The following is a 13755-nucleotide window of genomic DNA, read 5'->3' as shown; positions in this document are numbered from 1 at the left end:
TGTGTCTATTCTATGCACAAATATAGCTGTATCTAACCAATTATATATGCAAACTATAATTAGTACACTCAATTCATATGTAATAGGACTTTTGAATAAAGAATTCCAGGCTCTTTTGCTTACCACCATCCAAAATGGCTTCATAAGAAACTTCCAATAACAGACGGAGTTGAGGATCCATGGTATGAGCTTGTTTTGGATGGACTCCAAAAAATGTGGCATCAAATTTGCTGATGTCCTTGAGTTTCCCATTTCTCTTGGGTAGTCCATAAATGCCTGGAATTGAAAAAGAAAGAAACAAAAGAATTTTATCACAGTTTCTGTGTAGTATATAATTACTGAATGAGCAGGTGTAATTATGAATTACATGCCAATTGCACTTATTTTGCATGTCACTACTACTTTTACATCTCAGCAGCCCATGTAAATATGGAAGCAAGATGCGAGTTATTGGTAAGAGCTGTTTTTGAACTAAATCTACATCTATTTGTTTGTAAAGACAACATGCCTTAAAGATTATTTTACCACTATCTGAGCTTTTATGCATTGTTCTGCTGGAACATACAACTTGTCATAGATTCAGAAGTAGTTACACCTAAGAAATCTTGACTAGCTTATGTCCAACTCCAGTGGAGTTGGATGGCCAATAAATTTAAACAAACAAACAAATAAATAATAACTTACTTCCCAAGTATAGCTAACACTGCATTTATTTGGCCAAGTATCTAAGTCTTATCCAATCAATAACATTAATACCACTGATGTATAAACAGGGTTAATTTGGCTAGATTTTTCCATCCATAAAAGATTCCTTTTATTCTAGTAGTAGGGGGATGCCCTATTTAAACGCCCAGTTTGTAAACTAGACTGTAGAGAAATTAGAAATAATCCTTCAAATCACTTCAAATTTCCAAATGATCATGATTGGAGGCCTGGGCATCAGAGAAGAAACAGGAGTTGAGAGGACTACAGAAGCTTCCTAATGAGAATGGGAATTACTTACTTTCCTGATTTATCAAAATAAAATAAGAAACTGATCAAACTGTCTAAAACAATTAAATCATTTAAATAGAATGGTTTTATTTGATTCCTGCTTCTGCTTATTCAACCTGATGCACTTAAAGGCTTTTTTCAGTTTTCTTTTTCTACCACCAACTAAGAATTATTTAACCTACCTGGTTTCCATCTCCGATCATCTTCTGTGACCATGTCCACTCCATTGATCAAATTTTCCCAAAACTCCTGCAAGTTTTCTGATTCTGGCAGCTTTCCTGCTATACCTGCAATTACTACGTCTTCCATCTTTCAGTGCTTTTCTGAATAGAAAAGAAACAAAGCAAAACAAGAGTCAGATCTAGGCAACAGTGAACATTGCAAAATAAATAAATAAATAAAGCCTAACAAGGTTTTTTTTAAGTTGCATTTATCTGCTCCTTGAAGAGTTAATTCTTCATTCTTGGCCACGACAATGCAGACTATTTTAAAGATATGCTTGAGGAACAGCAGAACAATATTGCATAAGTATGCATAACCACACACTAAAGGTGTGCATGAGTCATAAAAAAACAGGTCAGGTGCCAGCATTGATCAGTGAATTAAATTATTCAAATGGAGGCAGAACTAGGACTTAGTCTAAGGAGATTGTGATCAATGAGGGTTCCTTCCTTCCATATTGCAGGACAGATCCTCATTTTCTGCTTGCCTCATCACCAGTAGGGGCCACCTACCACTTCTTGAGCACAGAAACAGATGCTGTTGTCCTCTACACACTCCCAGCCCACCACAAATGCACCAGCTGCCTTTATTTTGAAGGTGTGCTTCAAACTGGCTGCTTTCTGACCTAAGCCATCTTAAGCCCTCTTCCAAGCAGATGATCTGCAGTGCTTCCTTTCAATCTTGTGGTAACTCCTCCAATCGACAACAGCCCCTGGCTGGCCTCTTCCCTCCAGGGATTCTTCACTGCCCTGAGCTGCCTTTCATCTTGGGCAGCCAGATTCCTATGTTCTCTGCTGATGAGGAGCTCCCACTTTTAAAATTATCTTGTGATTGATTCAGTAGTGGCCTATTAAGTCAATTAACTTTCCTCAACCCATGTTTTCCCATCCCCTCAGGAAATTCATCACTCCACTCAAGCCTTACATCTCCCAGTGGGCACCCTTTCAGTTTCTGCCCAGGCCGAGTGAAGCAGGCTCCCTTTGCTTTCTACCCTCTTCCCACAGTGCTGCAAAGTTTCCCTTTTTCTTTATCTTTTTAGTTGCAACATAAGCACGGTGGAACGAAGCTACCAAGTTTAAGTGAATGCTACTTTGCTTCCATGAAGCTGAACCCTCAATTCTTCCTTGTTACAAAGATTTCATGGACTTACAATGGAACATAGGAATGAAGGAACAACTTGTTCCCTTTGCTTTAATCATCACAGCATCAAAAAGAAATAACCGTACAAGAGATAAAGAAAGAGACGGAGGGAGGGAGGAAAGGTACAGTAGATGGGTTTGTATTAGTGTCAAAAGCGAGAACCTCAGAAGAGTGTGTGAAGGCATATAGGTGTGCAAATATCTGGGAAAGTCAAGGAAAAAAACAGACCAGTGAGGATGGCTCAGTCTGTTAAAGGAAAAGGCAGCTACCAGGAAGCCCTAAATGAGCAGAATCAGACTAAGTGAAAAATGACAAACAAGTAGGATGGGCATAATATTATAGAGCTCTTCTGTTTCTGGTAAGGATAATCTGGATACAACTAATTTTGTTCTAGATTTTTTATTTTGGTAAATTAAGAGACTTTTAAACAGTATGTGGATTTTTTGCAAATTTTATAAGGTGGATTTTAATTAATAAATCTACCTATCTAGATTTATATTATGATGTAAAACATCAGTTTTCAAAAATTTAACTTCTATCATTATATTTATTATGAAAATTTACATGCTTCTTTTTTTAATTCAGATAGAGAATCAAATTTATTATTAATACTTCTCCCCAATACAGTCAGTCTCCATTCTGTATTGTATTGCTGTTCCTCCAACTGTGTGTATATGTAAATCTTTATTTGCTCCATTTCAAATTATTTTATTAAGCCAGCTCTCTGAATTGTCAGGATTACTTTAGATGTAATACACAAATTGTTTCTTCATTAATAAATATTATTGCACTCCACTGATTTTTGCTTAAGTGTGCCATGGACTAAAAATAACTGTTGGTCACTTTGTTACCTGACATATTCTGAATGGAACTGAACTGTTGCTGCTGCTTAGGATCTTAACAGGTGTTTTTGAATGGGTGAATTAGGTAATAATAGCAGTTCAATTTATCTGCTCAGTGTAAAAGGACTGATAGAATGTATAATTTAGTCAGAAAAAAATGAGTAAGAGCTGGAAAATAGTGAAGTACATGTGCAGTACAAATTTATAGTTTTATTCCGAAGTCTCGTTAGAATTAGATGAGGCATATTCCCAAGCAAGAGTGCAAAGTGATTGGCAACTGTAATTGAAGTTAAATAAAATTAGAAAAGATTTAGATCATTAAAATAGGTTACAACGATATGGCAATTTGTGACATATCTGACAGTTTGAAGGGTGCACCTTGTACTAAAAATAACTATGGAAATAGCATACGAGAGTAGACATTTCTTTTCGATTTGAAATTAAAAGTTCAGATCCCATAATCAAAAGTACATGCTGGTAACATCTGGGGCTTGTCAATAAATGCATCAGCAAAGCCACTTATATTCTATCTCTCCTCTCAGTAAGTAGAGCAAATCCAAAGGTATTGTTTCTACTCCTCAGGGTGCAAACTTGGAAGAAAGGGACAGTTTGGGACATAGCCCCCCAGGTGCTCAAGGGATTATATCTCTCTCTAGTATGTTAGCTGTATTCAAAGTAAGCTGTTACATTGGTGACAACTAATGAAGCGACTGCCCGTCCTGCTTCTTTTTATGCTGGATGGCCCATGTTGGAGGTGTTCAAATGAACATCCATCATGCGCCAGCAGGGAGTAAGGGAAGAGAAGCTACCATATACAGTATATTGAGCTTCTTAAACAAGACTGTGGGCATTGTTATGGAGTCAGACCCCCATACACCACCCTCCACCCACAACACAGAAGAGCTCTGTGCATGCTTTGTAGTAAGCACATAGGGTACAACTGACAGGGAGCGATTTTGGCTTTCGTAGTCCCCCTGTTAAGTATGTATGTAAAGGTATTCAATTACCTGAGGGCATCAGGTATTTTCTAAAGTCCCCTTTGAGCAACTCCTAGTGAGTACATGGATATATCATTTTCTAGCCAGCAACACAGAATTGGGCTACCATGCCTCTTATGATGTTTTTCAAATGTCCCAACCTCACCTACAACCTGGCATTTCCTGAAGGTCTACTATCCAAGTTCTAATCAGGCTCAAACCTGCTTAGGGGCATCAGGTATGCCTTGAACAAACGTGACAGTGCCATTGGTTTCAATCCTTTTGTAAGGTATTTTCACTCTCAGGATATAGTTATACAATACAGCTGCTCATAAAGTATTATATGCTAATGGAATAGAATCATACAATGCATGTGTTGGGAGGGACCATATAGGTCCCTGAGCAAAACGTCTTGCTTGATGCCCTAAATCCACTAAACCATCCATTATAACAAAGCATCTAGACCCTGCTTGAAAATTTCCCAGATAGGGGATTCCACCACTCTTCGAAGTAGTCTGATCCATTTCTTATCAACTCTTACTAACAAGGAATTCCTCATAATACTCAGCATGAACCTCCTTTTCCATTGCAACATGCTGACCCCTTTCCTGCTCCTGTTTCATTGAGAATAGGGCTGCCCCCTGCTGCAAATGACAGCCTTTTATACTTTTGTAGACTGCTATCTTATCACCCCGTCTTCTCTTCTGCAAGCTAATCACGCCCAACTATTTTAGCCATTCCTCGTAGGATGTGATTTCCAGACCCTTATCATCCTGATAGCTCTTTTCTGAACTCAGTCCAGTTTTTCCTTGTCCCTGTTAAAGTGTAGTGCTTTAGCCTTCTTATTTGAGTGGCCACTTGGTATTTGTGGGGATTCATCTCTACTTATGCTTTCCCATCTTCCTTCAACTTGCTTATCTGTTAGGAGTTCAAACCATAGTTTTCTGTTCTTTTGCCTGAGTTCATTATAATCTGCCTTTCTGAAGTCCAAGGAACAAGTGACTTAACTCAGTTTTCCTTCCATAGTTACCCTCAACTCAAAGGTCTGTTTGCCTAGCTGAGATAGTTTTCCAGCAGATATCAGAATAAATTTATTACTAATATAGCCTCTCCTGAAAACTTGATGAATTAATTTAGAAAGGGATTGTCCACAGCCATTGTCTGTAGCCTGTAAATAAATTTCCACGATAACAAGAATTTGTATTCTTACTGCTTTTACTCTTACCCCAAAATTTTCAACAGGACTTCCATATTCATGGAAATGAATTTCTTTACAAGGATATGACTTCTTTACGTACAAAGCCAGTCCACCTGCCTTTGTGTTGGATCTATTCCTTCTGAACAAGAAATATCTTTCTATGTTCCAATCATTACTCTCATATCACCCAGTTTCCATGATACCTCTCAGGTCACATTTTCTTTCCTGTATTTATTTTTAAATCCCCCATTTGTCAACCTTTCTCTGAACACCAATATACAGACACTGGAGCCTGGGAATGGCACTGCTTACTAGTTTTCCAACCACCATGTCTTGAGGATTTCTGAGTACTCTATCCTGCCTCATGCCTCCTCCATTACCATGTGCAACCATGTTTCTAATAGCCAATATAAAGTAGGAAAAGGAATAAATTCAGTCCCTCTCATGCAGTTATGTGTTCAGCAGAGCTTACAAAGGATATCTTCCTATATTATTTCTAAAAGAGCAATGTTGAGTCACATGCAGAAAATAAGACTTCTGGCATCTGAAGAACTCTGTTTTGATGACCCAAACTGCTATGGATGTTATATATTTACCAGTTGAGGATTTCATGCCTTGGATGATGAACCCTGGTTTGGGGAAGGCAGATTTCAGATTTGTGAGATCTACTTTGTTTTATTAGAGCCAAAAAATAATCGGAATTAAATAACATTATACCTCTATATAGTGCTGGGCTCAGAGATTTGTTCTGAGTGTTAAAACTAAGTCAAGCTCACAATCCTTCCACACAACAATCTATTCCTGGTTACCCAAGCTTTCTTCATTACAGCAATCTAAACTGGTTAGTTAACACCCTGTTTAACTGCAAGGGATGCATTTTATCCCCACTCCTTTTCAATCTCTATGCTGAAGTGATCATGCAGAAATTAGACCTAGAGATGCTTGATATTGGGTGAAGATTGGTGGAAGAACCATAAACAATTTGAGGTATGCAGATGGCACGTTATTGGCTGAAAATAAGGAAGACCTGGAAAAAAAGATTCTGAAAATCAAGGAAGAAAGTGAAAAAATGGGATTGAACCTTAACATCAGGAAAACAAAGATAATGACAACAGCAGCAGATGGATAAATGATGTTTAAAATTAATAATGAGGAAATTGAGCAAAGATATCATTGTAAATACAAAAGACAGACTAGTTACAGCAATAGTCTTTCCCATAATGATGTATGGGTGTGAGAGTTGGACAGTAAGAATGGACGACCAAAGAAGAATTGATGCATTTGAATTGTGGTGCTGGCATAGATTGTTACGTTTACCATGGACAGTCAGAGTAGCCAAAAGAGAAGTGCTGGACTGTATAAAACCTGATGCATCATTAGAAGCCAAAATTGTAAGACTATGGCTGACTTATTTTGGCCATGTCATACATGCAAACTCACTAGAGAAGTTGGTGATGCTAGGAATTGTTAGCGGAACAAGAAGAAGGGGCAGGCCAAGAATACGCTGGTTTGATACCATCAGAACAAATACCAAGATGAACATCCAGCAATTGAAAGAATTTGTGCTTGATAGGGCTGCATGGAGAGCTCTCGTCCATAGTCGCCAAGAGTCAGACATGACTGGTTAAAGCAGCAGCAGCAGCAGCAAACTGGTTACTTAGAGGATGTAATGTTATTATTGTTATTGTTAACAAAAAGGGAGGGGGAAAATCAGATAACTTCAGATCACCCAATGTTTTACCAGTAGATCCCAATGTACCTTTTTCTGACCTCTAATTTAAGGTGTGAAAGACTATGCTAAAGATGTAAATGTAAATATAATAGCTATAAATTAGCTACTTTTCTTAACTGTTGCAAGATTTCTATACTATATAGAACAAGGGTGTCTTCTGCTGGATAATTTAAGTCACTTTGGATTTCCAAAACATAAAATAACTATCTATTATATTGCTCTGTGGCAATATTTTCTGCCTAGTCCCTTCTAGAGGAGTTGGGATTACAATTTCCCAAATTCCCAAGTACTGGGGCACACTACAACTGGGACTGTACAATCTGGAAAACACCAGATGGGGAAAAGATGTTTTATGGTAATTTCCCTTCATGCCCTTTACGAACTTCTAGTGACATCTGGATGTCTGATTTTGAAAATAGTGGGCCTAGGAGACTTTGATCTGATCCAGCAAAAGGTTTTAAATGATCTAAACATAATCTGAAAACAGTTTTTTTTTTTTGCAGAGTTGAAAGTGGTATGAAATAGAACTTGTAATTCATTTCTCAGTTTGTTCTGGAAACCTAGTTTTGCAGATGCGTCCTAACGCTTCAGGATCAAACCATGAATTATATTGCTGTTTTCACTATACTTCATTCTGTCATTGTCTTGTCCTCTTTGACATCCCTAAAATATTTGCTTGTAAAACCAGGCAAAAAAAAAAAAAAAACTCCTCTTCAGAAAAGATTGTATAAACACAAAGCCTCCATGATGAATTTCAATTCAGGGAGGGCACGCTGACTTAAAGATGGCACATTCTTGGCTTTCCTGGCGATTCTCTTCTATTATTGATCTGATTTTGTAGAGTTCAATATATCCCTCAGAGTGACTTAAGTTACAGAAGGAAAAAAATGACTACCCTGTTGTGACTGCAGCCTAATTGTAACAGAATGGTGCAACAGTTAAATTAAGATTCTGGATGGAGCAGAAGCCAGATATGAAACCATGAAATATGTTCAGCCCTATCTTTAGGAGTAATCAGGTATTATATTGGAAGCCAATCAGGAAGGCTGTTCTGCTACCAGGCCCTAAACCTTTTCTTGTCCTTGTTTTATCTTCCATGAGCAGTTCACAGATGCCTACAACAGATGCTGATGATGCTTCTGTTACCAATCACTGCTTTCTCAAACACGTGGCAAAATACAGATAATCTGGTTAACACAAGATACCTAAACATATCAAGAAAAGACCTAGCAGATGCACTTACACAATATGCTGATTAATGGATTATAGCTTAGTATATATTTTGAACCTAATTAATGGTTCAAAGTATTATGCAAAAAATAATGGGTTAATTTATCAAACCGATTATGTGTGCTGTGTAACTATAGCCTCTGTGGGGCTGGTGAATCTGGTAATCTCAGCTGTCACTGGCAACCTCTATTTTTTTGCCCCATTTCCTATAACAACTGTATCCAAGGAAAAGAAGGGTAGGAAGGAGAGAGCAGCTAGTGAAGCGGAATGGCCTGCCTGAAGAAGAGCAAAGCAGCATTGCAAGTACAGCAGACCCCCACGCCACCTCCACTTACTCAGCTAGTATACCAACCGTAACAGATGATTAAACAACTTCAATCCAAAAAAGTTGGCAGAACATAAAGAGATGGGACAGAAGAAAGGGAACTGTAAGAACAGAAAGCAAGGTTGTGCTTCTGTAGGTGTAGCAAGGGGGGAGGGGGGGAGAGAAGTATGCACCACTAATTCAAAATAAAAATTCTTTCTAAAAGCATCCCTGTGTTCAGGATATTATCCACCTTGATTTGGGGAAGAAAAGAATCAGTGACTGTTTTGCCTTAGACAGCTCAATGCCTTAGCCAGCCTAAGTTTGAAATAAACCACAGATAGGATAGTAGAGTAAGACAGGAAGCAGAGGAGAGATAGTCTATGCATAGCACCCCTGCAGGTGAACACTACATGTAGCTTAAATAAACACAGGAAGTACAATAGACCAAGAATGGAGTGAAGAAAGTAGAAATTATGCAGTTTACTTAGGTCAGGATAATACAATATGTACTTGAACAATTGGTCCTCATAAACCCAAGGAATCCATCTGCATTTTGGCAGAGGAATGATTGACAGCTTTATTCATCAGAACAATTTCCACCCATTTGGGGCGCTCCATGAGCAAACCTGGTGTTACCCCAACCAAGTACAAGAAGTTTTGGAAAGTATAGCCCCAATACCTCTGGAAAATACCAGTTTGGGGAAAACTGCATCCAAGTGTTCTTCACATGTTACCTTTGCCAAAGCAAGCATATACTAAGGACCATGGGCTGTTCTTGCATAATACAAAATATCTGTGAATGTGTCCACAGCTTTTCCATTCTGACTGACAAGCCTTTCTTTCAGGATTCATTTCTACAGGTGGGATATATTACTTCTTTTTCTTAAGTTGAGGACTATAATAAATGATTTGATTTCTTCTTATTGCCTTAGCCAATAAGATTAATTCTTCCCATTCCTGTAAGAGCAACATGTCCAGATAGATATAGATAACCCAAATGGTGTCAGATTAAAAAAAAAAAATCTAGAAACACTGTGAACTCTGGCTCTTCCTCTGGTCACCCAAAATACTTTGCTACCTAAAGTGAAATACAAGGTGCCATCCCTAGACAAATTCCACTTATAGAATCCAAGGGACTGGCTTTTCAATCTTGTTTCATTAGAAATAATGAAATATCATCCTAGGAAGAGCCTTGCTAGTTCAGGCCCAAAAAATCATCTAGTCCGGTATACTGTGTCTTAGAATGGCTTAAGAAATATGTCTGGAAAGTTTAAAAAGAAAATCATACCAAAGGTACCTGACTGGTTTAATGGATACAAGATGGGTGGTGCACCACAGTCAACAGTGAGTGCTGTCCAGTTCCAAAGGATCTGGCCATTCTAATTTGGAATACTCTGCTGTCCGAGGAGAATTTAGATGGTACAGAAGATAACCGTTGGATCTTACTTAAACACAAGTAATGGAATCACGTCTTTTACCAGACCTAGAGTCAATAGGCTAAATTAGGGAGTACAGGACAGACACCATCGCTCTATCTTTCAACACAGTATGGATCAGAGAAGTATTAACTAAAGAGACTGCCATTACTCACTGTGCCTCAAATACCCATTTGCTTCTTAAACATGCCTTCATTCTTTCCCCCTCTTCACAACCCTGAGGAAGAATTTTCAAACTTTACCAATCATTCACATCCTCAATTGTGATTAATCTGAACAATAGTTTGTTAAAAGTTTGTTAAATAAGACTATTTGAACAATAGTTTGTTGAATAATGAAGATGGATTCTTTTAAGCAAACCACAGTTCAAATCGCATTACAAACTGTGATTTATAGTGAAAGCTATGGTTTAGCATGATATCAAATACATTCAAAATATATTTCAAATCTACTTTGATGCTGGCCATGACAGCCTGCACTGATATACAGTATTTAGAATTTGTTGCAGGCATGCCCCCTTCAGAAATTTTAAAAAATGGAAATATTCTAGTCAAAAGTTACTAATGCCCCTGTTGAAGGAGCTCATGAAATGCTCTTTGTTCAGCCTAGCTTTTATATACCAAATTATTCCATTAACTTTTTATTATGTGTATCCAGTACTCACATCAAGATACTTGTATCTCCAGGAAAACTGAAGTGCTATTATGATATACAAACTTTTCCTGGTTCTTCAATTTGTTGACTGAGAAATCTCACTGAATGCAAATTAGTTCTCTTCCAGGGTACTTGTGGCTACAAGTAGAGCCTAGCACTATAATCCTAAACAGGTTTCTTATGGATAAACTCACTGAATTTAGTAAGACTTGCTTCTAAGTTTACTAACCCAGGACTGGGTTGTTACTGTGCAGTCTATATCTACTCAGAAGCAAGTCATGCTGTATATAGTTGAGCTTGATCATTAGTAAATGTGTGACATAGATTTCAACTAAGTATAAATAAAATACAAACAATTAAACAAACAAAGCCACTGTTAAAATAATTTTACCTAGTGTTGCAAACAGATTAGTACTGTTGAAGCCAATAAAAGCTGCATTTTAGGTTACCGCCATTATTGAATGAATTGTTTATAGACTGGGAAATTGAAGTTCCTTGTTTCAACTGGCCTCAACAGAAAAAAGGAACTTATGTTACCATTACAATTTTTTTCTTACTTCCTGTAGTTCTAAAGCAGCCTTCCCCAATCTGCAGCCTCCAGATACTGATGGGGCTACTGTCTCCATCATTCCCAGTTAACATACCAAAGAATTGGGCTGGTCTTGGAATGAGGGGGCTAATGTCTAGCACATATTGAAGGGTCCAAATTGGAAAGTCTGCTTTAAAAAAAATGTTGTTTTCAGATCATTCTAAATAACAAAAGGTTTACGCTTTAGTTCTGACTAATTCACTTCGGAATCATATTTCAAAAACTTTCAATAAGCCAATAATAGGTACTTAAAAACTTAATGCAATTACAGTTCAAGCAAAATATAGTTAGTAAATGGGAATGTGGCATCCATTATGCCTACTGTTTAAAATAAAACATGTATGTGCCTAAGTTTCATTATTGCATGCACTTGTTACTTGATGATAAATGTGAAAACTGTATTTCACCAGCTTTATTAAAATGCATAATAAGATTATGTAGTTGCAATTTTGAATGCCAAATCATGTCTGCATCATTAACACATCTGTAGGCTTTGAAAATCAATGGAGTAAGGATTTAGGATGGTGATGATAGTTGGAGAATACCGGAAATATTGCAACAGAGAACAGTAAGTTAGATATTTTGTGTGAATGTCCAAAAGCAAAGAGATTTTCTTCTGTATCAAGCAGAAATATCCTATTTTATTACCTCTCTGAAAAGAAGCAAATTAGGTTGTAAATAACAAAGCAGATTATCTGATATCCAGATTTCCTCACAGAAAAATAACAGAATATTCTCAACATCTTGTTTTTGCCTTTCAGGGCTTAGATCTTTCTGCATACTACTTGTATGTAAAAAGTAAGGGCTAGAAATTTCCCTCAGGGTCTTTAGAAATAAATATTAGTACGTCAGTATATCTGCCTTCCATGCTTGATATCAAAATGGCTGGATGCAGAACACTTATAAGGCAGAAGGGCTTAGTCTCCCCTCATGAAATACCCCTCCCCCTTATTCAACAATCTTAGAAATCACTTCACTTTGACCACATAGGCAGACTACAAAATTACAAAATGAGGATCTATCCAGAATTTATTTTTGTCATTCTATGGAAGGAAACAGCAGAGGTGATTTCTCTAAAGGAACATGATCACTGAGTCCCCAAAAGGAAATAGAAAACCCAAAGTGGCATCATAAGTTCAACGGTCTTTGTTCTAAAAGGCAAGCTCATTGTATAATAACAGACTTTCCTGCACCTCCAAGGCCTCGTCTCGTGGAACACAATCTTTCACTACCTTTCAGAAGCACCTGAAATTGATGTCGCCCAAATTTAGCATACAGCACAACTTCCATTCCAAATAGATGCATTTAAGTCTCCTCAGGCTTGCCCAATCCAATTTGCATAAAGAGGCTGGGAAAATGGAACACATTAGAAGATGTGGTGCCTTCAATACCGGTTCCCCTCCCCACGCAGGAGCAGGAGCGAGGAAGATGGTTCTGGAAAGAAAAGGGCCTTGCCGACGGAAGAATGGATTTGAAGCCATCTAAAACGCCGCCCTTGCCCCAAGAGGTGAAATACCCAAAGGACAGCTCAGGCCCTGCGCACCCGCGAACGTTGTTCCAGTCGCAGGCTCCATTTTAGCTCCCCGCACCCCCATCCAAGTCTTGGCTGCCTCTCTCTAAGCAGCCCTAGCTGGTTACCTGCTCAGGTCCCTGAGGTCGGCTAGGCGGCAGGTCTGTGCTGAGACAAGCGATGCGGCAGCTGCTGAAAGCTGGTTGGCGGAGAAGGCGCGCTGTCCGGCTGCTAGGCACGCAAGTCTCTTCAACTAATTGCCTCTTTCGTTCCCGGTGCTTGGCGGACACTGAGCGATCTACGCTCTCAGTTTCTTTCTCACTGTCTCCCTCTAGCTCCCGGCGCCTATTTAAACAGCCACCACCTCCGGTGGCCACGCCACATGGGCTGACAGTTTGCTTTTCGTTGCAGTCCAATGAGAGCCGGGGCTGGGCCTCCCGGCGCAGATCCTGGGGCGATGCCAGGCCCTGGCTCACGGGAGCTTCTCGCGATCACCGAGGGGGAGGGAGGGAAGCAAAGAGCAGAGCCATAGAAGCACGCGCCGTCCATACCCTAGGCGTCTGGATAGCGCAGCGGTGCCAGGCAGGAACCGAGCCAAGGTGCAGCTACGATGCATACCCGGGCGGATCCGGGCTGCCCGATGCGGCCCTTACCTCCCACCACCCAAGGTCTCTCGTAGCTCTGTCCCTGCAAAATGTCGCCAAGAGGCACAGTATTATTGCTTGGCTCATAATCTGAAAAGAGGAGAGCAACGATTCTTTGAGATCTGTGTTATGGATAGATTATGCTTAGATATCCACCTTTTCCTTTAGGAGCGCAAGGCGGTGTACCCCCTTCCCTCAGTCTGAGGGGCAAGGGAGGCTATGAAAGCCTGAGGCTAAGAAAGCTGGCCATGAAGTCACTGTGAGCTTTGTGGATGTTCAAG

General features: G+C 39.1%; 1 protein-coding gene across 1 annotated transcript in view; it reads right to left on the bottom strand.

Moving 5' to 3' along the window:
* FASN (fatty acid synthase) overlaps positions 1-13159 on the bottom strand; it is a 56580-nt gene extending 43421 nt beyond the window's left edge. The window contains exons 1-3 of the mRNA XM_063293263.1: positions 12959-13159; positions 1176-1316; positions 124-276 (exon numbers count right to left, since the gene is read on the bottom strand). Of these exons, the coding sequence (XP_063149333.1) occupies positions 124-276; positions 1176-1302 (280 nt within the window). The 5' untranslated portion in view covers positions 1303-1316; positions 12959-13159. The remainder of the gene's footprint in view (positions 1-123; positions 277-1175; positions 1317-12958) is intronic.
* Between the last annotated feature and the right edge of the window lie 596 nt (positions 13160-13755).

The sequence above is a fragment of the Candoia aspera genome, chromosome 2, assembly GCF_035149785.1.
Source record: "Candoia aspera isolate rCanAsp1 chromosome 2, rCanAsp1.hap2, whole genome shotgun sequence".
Classification (NCBI taxonomy): Eukaryota; Metazoa; Chordata; class Lepidosauria; order Squamata; family Boidae; genus Candoia; species Candoia aspera.
The sequence above is the reverse complement of the archived record's forward strand: the minus strand, read 5'-3'. Positions and strand labels throughout refer to the sequence as shown.